The following is a 9,842-nucleotide window of genomic DNA, read 5'->3' on the forward strand; positions in this document are numbered from 1 at the left end:
TTTTAGAGAAGAGCCTACAGGGTATTCAGGGTCTCACTACTAGATCAGATTCATAGTGATCCACCTGTTTACATCCTCTCAAGAGCTGGAATTACAGGCGTGCACCACCATGCCCAGTCTCAGTTGCCATCTCAGCACGCCCCAGCATGGCAGGCCCAGGAATCCTCGGCCCCTGCACAGGCACTTTAATCCGCTGAGCTAATTGGCCGGCCTCAGACTCCTACTCTTAAGAGATTTAAAGAACCTTTAATTATAGTGATGCTAATTGAAATATGGGTAATCTGAAAACTACTTGTAGCATGTCTTTCTCCTTCCTCCCTCTTTACCACAGCTAACTTTCCTTCCACAAATAGCTCCATAAAAAGGTGAATTTAAAGATAGTGGTCATGCTTATGTCATATATTTTTCAAAAATTGTTAATGAGCTAACAACTCTTATCATAAAAGATACTTCCTGTGCTTTTTTAACATTTTAAATATATTTAGGAAAATTCTGGAAACAGAATTTTGAAATAGTCTAGGATGTAGTTTTGTTTTTTTTTTTAAAGGTGCTTAAAGCAACACATAAAAGGGCTACAGCAATGATTGCAGCCTCCAGAACCTCCACCCGATAGAGGTCACTAAGAAGTTTTTAAAAAATGAGAAGCTGGCACTGCAGTTCAGTGATAGAGTGCTTTCCTAGGATGGATGAGGCCTGAGTTCAGTCCCAGGCACCACAAAAAATAAAAAGAAGCAACCTAGGTTAGCAACTCAGTGGTAGAGTGTTTGTTTGCCTAGCATGCAGAAAGGCCCTGGGTTTGATTAAAAACAACAAAAGACTTGGGCCCTATTCCGGACCTCATGAATCCAGTTCTTTAGCAGACAAGATACTGGTTGTGTAGATTTAGGGAAAAAAAACATACAAATGAATCTAATGTTGAACCAAATTCAACAAATATTATTTGCCTTTGAAGTTACACATTTAATAGTGGAATTCTTTTTAAAATGTTTTTGCTGTGTGATTTTTGGGAGGTTGGTTTTTTGAGCTAGGGTTTCACTATGTATGTCTGGTTTTGAACTCACTATGTAGCCCAGTTGATCCTCTGGCCTCAACCTCCAAAGTGCTGGGGTTACAGGCTTGTACCACCATATCCTTATTATTAAAAATTTTTATTGGTGTCCGTGATTTAAAGATTATATTGCATACACAGGCTTGTTAACCATTCCTTTCATTGTAATGAACTTAGGTTAATTTAGAGATGTGGGATTTTATGTTTGACATATATACAAAAATACAAGATCCTGAAAAATAGTCCTAGTAGCAAAATTTGAGTTTATTTCTTAGATCACGTGTTTCTCATCTATAGGTTGAATTTATAATAGACATGATACTCTTTTTGGAAGTGCGTTTTTAACTGCAATTCTTTGATAATTTATGACAATATTGTTAGTATTGAAACAACTTTTTGTTTCTCAAGTTAGCACAGAATTCAAAGATTCCTGAACTGTAAGCCAGTTATGCTGAGACAGTGTTCATTGGCATATTTGATACTTATTTAAAAGCAAAGTAAATGCTGAAACAGGTTTTATTTCTTCTGTATTATATATTATGTTATCTAAATTATCTTTGTGTTTGATTTTAATTGGACTGAATTGTTTTCTGCATTCTGGTATTACATTGACAAGCACATTAAAAGTGTGACTGCCTTACTATACATAGAAAATCAGGCAAATTCCAGTCATCCTGTGTGTGTGAAAATCAAGGAAGAGTTTTTTTGTTGTTTGTTTGTCTGTTTATTTGCTTAAATCACTAAATTGAGGACCATTTGATTCTTACTGTGGAACTTATGTATAGGTTGGGGGAGCACTTAATTACAAACTTTCTTTTCTGCTAGCATTGTGTAATTTTTTTTTAGAAAAGTATTTGCAGTGTACTAATACTCTTATTTTTTTCTATTTAACTTTCCTGACTCTACTATATTGCTGATATTTTTAGATAGAGAATGAAACTAGTTATAAGAATAAGCACAAAAAATACACATTACAATTTTGCTAATATTTATAGAGAGACTTACCTTTTTAATTAGGCTTTTCTCTGCTGAATAAAAATTTAGCTTTGATTAATTGACTTTGGTTAAACTTCCAGTGAGGAATAATTTTATTCTTAAAGTATACCACATGGCTAGGGGTTGTTATGTTAAATGTTCACTCTGATCTAGCAAGGAATAAGTGGGAATCAAGTTGAATTCTATACAATCATCTGTATACTTATTCACAGTTATTAAAAATTATAAAAAGGTAATAAACTTTTAAAATACTAAAAGTTGCATTTAATATTTTCAAACTTTTAGGCCCACCCAAAATACTTGAGTTGTATTGCAATTAGTTGCTTTTTCCTGGCTGCCAAGACTGTTGAAGAGGATGAGGTAATAAATCCTTTCATGATTATTTCCTTTTCAAATATTTCATTTTTTAAATTAACTTGCTATTTGTTTACCAAAACAAAAATTAAAAATGTTCTTCCTATCCCTGTCCCTTTTGCTTTGGATAGAAAATTCCGGTACTGAAGGTATTGGCAAGAGACAGTTTCTGTGGATGTTCCTCTTCTGAGATTTTGAGAATGGAGAGAATTATTCTGGATAAATTGAATTGGGATCTTCACACAGCCACACCATTGGATTTTCTTCACATTGTAAATATACCCAAAGTATTTGAATACATAGTCCTGTTTTAGTAACTTAAAATTTATAGAGTTATGTGTCTAAATCACTATATTAATACCTTAGAAACTTAAAATTTGACCAGTTTAGAATACCCAAAGATGTCATATTAATTTCTATATATAATTTCCTACACATTTTAAGTGCTATGAGAATGATCTTGTGACTCCCCTTTTCCTCCCCCAGTTCCATGCCATTGCAGTGTCAACTAGGCCTCAGTTACTTTTCAGTTTGCCCACGTTGAGCCCATCTCAGCATTTGGCCAGCCTCACCAAACAGCTGCTTCACTGTATGGCCTGCAGCCAACTTCTGCAGTTTAAAGGATCCATGCTTGCCCTGGCCATGGTTAGCTTGGAAATGGAGAAACTCATTCCTGATTGGCTTCCTCTTACAATTGAACTGCTTCAGAAAGCACAGGTAGGTGTTAGTTCAGTGAACACCCGTTTCAGGGTTTTTCCTTGGCATATAGTTACCAACAGAGACATTTCTAATTTTATAATGATGAACTTTTTTTTTTTTTTAAAGTAAAAATATCAGATACTTTAAACTTATGGGCTAGATGTGTTTCTTTTTTCATAAAATTTAGGTAGTATTTTCTTCTTTCCTTTGCACTCTTCTAGATTAGGAGTTTTGAACTATTAAGATGTTTGGTAGGTGTGGGGAAATAGCTCAGTGGTTTAAGCACTTGTTTGGCATGTTGAAAGACCCAAGTGAGATTCCCAGTACTGAATGCCGTGCCTGCCATGGGGCCTTGGAGCCTCGTGCCCTGTATCCAATTTTAAAAAAAAAAGATTCTTAGTATATTCTCCCTTGGTTTTAAATAGAGAAACATTGAGTCTTACATTTCATGCAGTATATGTCAACTTCAGTTTATAAAAATACCAAAAATATATACCAAAAAAGTTGGTTTTTTACCAAATAATTTACTTTTGACTAGAAAGTGAAATACTTCCTTTATAAGGCAGTATTTATTTTTACCAGTACTCTGGTTTTTTGTGTTGGATATTAATTAAAAGACTTATATTCTAAGCTTAAAACATTTTGCAATATAAAGAAAACTATAGTGGTATTATAATTGTAGAAAAGAATAGTTATTTTATTGTATGGTAAAATGTACAATAACAGTAATATTTAAAATTTCTATTTGTGGGCCGGGGTGAGAGTTCAGCAGCATAAGTGCCTGCCTGGCAAGCACAAGGTCCCAAGTTTGATCCTGGTACTGCATTAATTAATAATTAATTTCTGTTTGTTAAAATGGTCTTATAGATGTAAGCTGTGAGGATACTGAGAAGTAACTGAGGGCTTTCTCAGCTTCTGAGCATTTGAGGCCCTAGTTCATAAGCAGAGAAGGGCTGAGTCATTCAAAAGGATGGTGATCAGGGCAATATTTAGTCAGAGTTCTACCTATATAACAGATTATTCTTTACAAGGGAGATAATTTATTTTTAATCTTTTATTCATTTGGTACAGGATCTCATTCCACAGTGAGGACTCAGTGATCGTCCTGTCTCAGCCCCTCCAGCCCTGGGATTATAGGCATGTGCCACCACACCAGTTTCGGTGACCTCATGGCAAGCCTGTTTCTGGGGCTGGTACAGCATGCAGTACTAAGGATTGAAATCCGGACCTTGCGCTTGCCAGGCAGGCGTTTAGACCCCTGAGCTATCTCCCCGGCCTAAGAGAGATAATTTTGAAAAGAAATCATTATTTTTCATGGTAGCCCATCCATGTCTTCCACACATAGGATATATTTTTATTTTTGCTTTTATCCTTTCCTTCCTTTTGTTCGATATAAGTTTGCTTTGCAGAACCAATGTTTTTTTTGTGTGTGGGGGTTTGGTGGTGGTTTTGTTTTTCTTCTGTCTTTTGAGACAGAGCCTCACTTTGTAGCCCAGGCTGGCCTCAAATTCACTGTGATCCTCCTACCTCAGCCTCCCAAGTGCTGGGATTCAGGTATATGCTACCATGCCTGGATGCAAAGTCAGTTTTTTCCTTATCCCAATTCACCCCTCACTTTCAGCACTGTTAAAAAAAAAGTAGCATATCTTCGACCAAGGTTATGTGGTGCTTTCAATGAATTAAGTGTTACGATGGAAATAAAGCCTAGAAGGAAGTTACTTAGTGTTTTTAGAAATTACCATAGACGGGGGGGCCAGGGAGATAGCTCAGTAGAATAAGTATTTGCCTGGCAAGCACAAGGGCCTGAGTTCAATCCCCTGTTCCGCAAAAAAAAAAAAAAAAAGCCAAAAAAAATTACCACAGACTACCATCTTTTTTTTTTTTTGCGGTACCAGGGATTGAACTCAGGACCCTGCACTTGCCAGGTAATCACTTATTCTACTGAGCTGTCCCCCAGCCCACTGTCTACCATCAAAATGACTGGCATGGCACAGGAAACTTAATTTTTCTACCTAAAGTTTTGGAGTTAAACTGGAATATTAATGCTGTACATTAAATTGTGAAGCAGGGAATATAAACATTAATAGAAAACCCTTACTACATTATGTTTTCATTGGAATAAATAAATGCTTCATGACTTGGCCTCTTGGTCTAGTCCCAGGGTAGAAAAAGAAATTCTCTGTGTAAAGTGTCCCAAACATAGGACAGACCTTGAAGCATAATTAAGGATATTATAAATAACAAGGTATATTCTGAGGTTTGAGAGCTTGTTCTCTGTTGAAGAATACTGGGAAAACTGTAGCTTCACTTTTTGTGTTTTCTGGTGCTGGAAGAAAACATTCTCTGCCCCAGTACTGGGAAAAACAAAAAACAAAAAACACTGAACTCACTTTTCCTTTAATTGAAGGAGTATTATAAACTTGAGATTTGACAGGCTGTTCTTAAAAATCATTTCATTCAGTCCTTTACTTTATAGCTCCATTTCAGGAGACATGGATTTGCTTAGAGCCCCATAGAACAACTTAGTCATGAAGAAGACTAAAGATAGCCAGGGTTTTTCCAGTACCAAAGAGCTGTAAAGGTTCTAGTTTGGCATTTTAAAGAGTTGCCTTTATAAATGGAGCACTTTCCCTACCTTCCTTTCCCTTACAAAGTATTGTATATGCAACCCCAGAATACAGAGTATTTGGGAGGGAGGACTATCTTTGTAACATAGTTAAGGGCAGAGATCTGTTGAGATCAGTGCTACTCAGCAGAGCCTTCTCCCTTCTATAAACTGTTTGGGCATTGTTTGAAAACCCTGTATTAATAGTTATATTCTGCAAACATTTTTTTGAGAAAACTATGATCTGCTTATTGGGAATAGTGATTTTTTTTTTAAAGTCTGTAATAGGGAAGATAGTGAATAAAAACAGGCTCACAAAACTTGGTAGAGACTTTGGGACTTGGTCCAGCAGCTCAACTCTAAAAACTAAGTTGGGCTAATAGCAAGTCTTGTGCCCCAAACCCAGAAAGCTCTGGGTTGTTTTTGGATTCAGTTCCATCTTTGCCAAGTTCACCTTTGTTCAGGTTGTAGACTAGGTTTTAGTATCTTTATAATGAGACTGTGAGGAGGCCTGGATTTCTGATGTGATATAAGGAATTCTGGCATCAGACCTGGAGAGGTCATGCCTCCCCAGTAGTGTAGTAAAGTCAATAAATAAAAAGCAGACCCTCTGTCAGGCATGGTAGTGAATGTCTGTAATCCTAGCACTCCAGCTAAGGCAGGAGGGTCACAGTGAGTTCAAGGTCAGCCTGGGTTACATGAATGAGTTCAAGGCCAGCCTACACACAGAGTGAAATCCTGTTGAAAAAAGGCAGACCCTCCCCATCATATTATCACACCACCACCACAAGATCCTGGTTCTTCTTGAGGTACCAACATCAAACTTTTCAGGCAGATGTTCTCAGTGCTTCATGATGCCCCCCCAACCTGGGCCCACATTCTTCTTTTTAACCCCTAAGCAAGAGATACTTAGAAATAATCACCATGTTCGAATTTGGGAGATTCATTAAAATTAACAAGCTTCTTTTGACAGCTATAATTAGAGAAAAATTCATTTTAAATGCTTTTTACAAAGAATGTCAGTGGCATTTAGAGTTGTATTTCCAGAATATGTACTTGTTTTATTTTACCCCTTGAATTCAAATTTAGACTGTTTTACTATGATGTGTTATTTTAATTGGTTTGAGATTTGGGTGAAGTTCATATAGATACTGTGGATTTAAGTAACTTCTACTACTGCAGCTAAAATATAATTTCATGGGGGATTTCTTGCATACAGAAAAGACAGGTCTCTTCAGGATTCTGTTATATTGTTTCTTATGCCTAGTGATCAAGGCACTAGAGTATTTGTGGAAGTTTTACTTTTCTAAGATACGAAGTGTTTGTTGCTAAACAATAGTTCTATATTTCATTTTTGTTCTGTTTTATAGGCTGCTGCTTTGTTTCGTGGGTCAGCTTATTCTACATCCCGGTACTTGGGGAATTACCTTAAATATTATTAAGTAAGAAAAAAAAATTTAAGGAAAAAATTCCAATAGTAGTTAATGCCTTATTCATAGTGTACTATCATAGGAGAACAAAAAATCTGAACAAAATGATTGATAATAAAATATTCCATTTCACAAATACGATTTTTGACTATTTCAGGTATTTACTTGTATTACATGACTAAGACTATAGCCTTTTAGCTTTCTTTAATGGTTAATATATGACACTATGACACTATTTAACAAAATTAGTTTTGAGGCTAGGTGTGTTCTCACACAGAACTTTATTTTCTGTGTAATATTTTAGTTACGCTGTATAGTGCAGGGTAAGTAGGATGAATAAGACTTAGTTAAGATATGTCCAGAATATCTACAAAATCAGCAAAATTAGATAAGTGATAGTTAACCCGTGACAGTTAAATGACCAGGATAGCTTCTCAGAGGTGATGGCCACACCTCAAGGGAATGAACAGGCTAAACGGTGTTAGCAGGTACAAACATGATGAGAAAGATTGAAAGGGGGTAAAATTTGTGCAAAAATCCATCAGGCCTTTTTGACAGGAATGTAGAGCATGAATGTTGAAGGTATACTAGGAAATATGGCTGAAAAAAAGAGGTTGAAGTTAGATTAGAGAGCCTTATTAAAACTAGGGGGCCAGGGAGATGGCTCAATGGAATAAGTGCTTCCCTGGCAAGCACAAGGGTCTGAGTTCAATCCCTGGTTCAAAAAAAAAAAAAAGCTAAACTGAGGTTAGCTTATGGAGACCCCCCCCCATTTAAAATAAAAAAGGGTTTACTGTGAAGGCCAGTCCCCAGTACTGGGGAAAAAAAATAAACCCGAATAAAGACAGAAATACAAGATACTGTAGATGATTGTGGCAGTGCTGTGATTACAGAGAACGTAAAGCAGAGACTCTTGAAAGCTATAGTGGAGACCTTAGAGGGTTCAGTTTAGGTGATTTTAAAACACTAGGGACAGGGGCCCGGGAGATATCTCAGTGATACAAGTGCCTGCCTGGCAAGTGCAAGGACCCGAGTTTGATCCCCGATACCAAAAATAAACACTGGATTTTAAGACCTAGTGTGAAAAAACTAAACATAACACTGGGGACAGATGGCTACAGATGGGGGTGGTGGTGCACAAGTCTGATGTGATTCTGAAGGGCTACTTAAATTGTGCTGAAGGATAGGAATGAGCAGAACTCCCACATTAAGCAACAGTGTTAAAAATATTCTTAATACTGTTTGTTATTATAAACCTCACTGAAGTTCTCATTTATTCAAATCAAAATATTTAAATTATTTCAAATTCACAACTAGACATAGCCTTCCTTCTCTCTGATTTAACATTTTTTTCTTTGCTTCTAGCTTTTTTTTTTTTTTTTTTTTTTTTTTTTTTTTTTGATGGAACTAGGGATTGAACTCAGAGCCTTGCGCTTGCCAGGAAAGCAATTATTCTACTGAGCCATCTCCCCGGTCCCCTTCCTTAAATTCTTCATGAATTTTATGTTTGTCTTTTCTGTAGTCTTCACTGAAGAAATTAAATGAGGCAGACTAGTGGGGTGAGAGGCCTCGTAGAGAGAGAAGAGGCACAAATTGGGAAAAAAGCAGACTTTGGTTGTATAGTGGTGAACAGTTTGGCAAATAAGTTTCAAAGAGATTTATATTACAGATAGGGTTTTGCATAATTTAAGATGACACTTAAGCTTCTAGAATCAGTGAATTTAGTAGGTATAAGGAGAGAGAATACTGGAGGATCAATGAACAGGAGGAAAAGTAGCCAGCAGAGAGAGCAGTGGTTGTTAATTAATGGTCAGTGTTGTGTTTTCTCTCTGGTCCAGATGGAGAGCTCCCAGTTGATCCACTGTCGAGAGCGGGTGGCCCATCACCTTTCTACTCCGCAGTCTTCCCTGCCTCTAAATTCCGTGTATGTCTACCGTTCCCTCAAGCACACCCTGGTAACCTGTGACAAAGGAGCGTTCAGATTACATCCCTCCTCTGTCTCAGGCCCAGATTTCTCCAAGGACAACAGCAAGCCAGAAGTGCCAGTGAGAGGTACAGCAGCCTTCTACCATTCTCTCCCAGCTGCTGGTGGGTGCAAGCACGCCTCTGCTAAACGCAAAGTGGAGGAAATGGAAGTAGATGACTTCTATGATGGGATCAAGCGACTCTATAATGAAGACAGTGCTGCAGAAAGTGTAGGTCCTGTGTTTGGCACAGATTTATCAAGGCAAGAGGGACATGCTTCCCCTTGTCCACCTTTGCAGCCTGTTACTGTTATGTAGTTTCAACGTGTGTTACCTTCCAGTGCAAACAAAGATTGCCTACTTTGGGAACAAACTGTAAAACTAGGAGAGGCTATGGTGGAATGTGTACCTTATCAGGCTGATTTGAAGTGAGCCAGAAAAAACACACCCTCATTTACTTATGCAATTAATTATAATTTAGCATTGTTTGAAAGCAAAAAAATATTTACCAAAACATTTTTTAAAAGTAAATTTCTTTGTAGTATGTCAGTTTATGCTCTTTCATGCTAAAATGTATTTTGTTCCATTTCAAAAAATTGTTGGAAAAATTCCAGAATTAACAGCTGTAAGCCCTTTCCCCCAGCCTTGTGATTTTTCTTTTTCTTTTGTTTTTCTATGGAATGCTTAATGAATTTTATGCTCATTGATCTATGTTTTCTGCCTTCCACTAGATAGGTACTTCCCTC

The 9,842-nt window shown here is 37.0% G+C and overlaps 1 protein-coding gene across 6 annotated transcripts in view; it reads left to right on the plus strand.

Annotated features, from left to right (window-relative positions):
* Ccni (cyclin I) overlaps nucleotides 1-9,836 on the plus strand; it is a 70,816-nt gene extending 60,980 nt beyond the window's left edge. For 2 of the 6 annotated variants that reach the window (XM_023707668.1, XM_023707666.1), the window contains 4 exons: nucleotides 2,330-2,404; nucleotides 2,530-2,670; nucleotides 2,885-3,115; nucleotides 8,947-9,836. In XM_023707668.1, the coding sequence (XP_023563436.1) occupies nucleotides 2,330-2,404; nucleotides 2,530-2,670; nucleotides 2,885-3,115; nucleotides 8,947-9,414 (915 nt within the window). In that variant the 3' untranslated portion in view covers nucleotides 9,415-9,836. The remainder of the gene's footprint in view (nucleotides 1-2,329; nucleotides 2,405-2,529; nucleotides 2,671-2,884; nucleotides 3,116-8,946) is intronic. The other 4 variants (XM_023707667.1, XM_023707669.1, XM_023707670.1 and 1 more) reach the window with 4 other exon arrangements.
* The last annotated feature ends 6 nt before the right edge of the window (nucleotides 9,837-9,842 follow it).

Source organism: Octodon degus, unplaced genomic scaffold, assembly GCF_000260255.1.
Source record: "Octodon degus isolate 3935 unplaced genomic scaffold, OctDeg1.0 scaffold00305, whole genome shotgun sequence".
Taxonomy (NCBI): Eukaryota; Metazoa; Chordata; class Mammalia; order Rodentia; family Octodontidae; genus Octodon; species Octodon degus.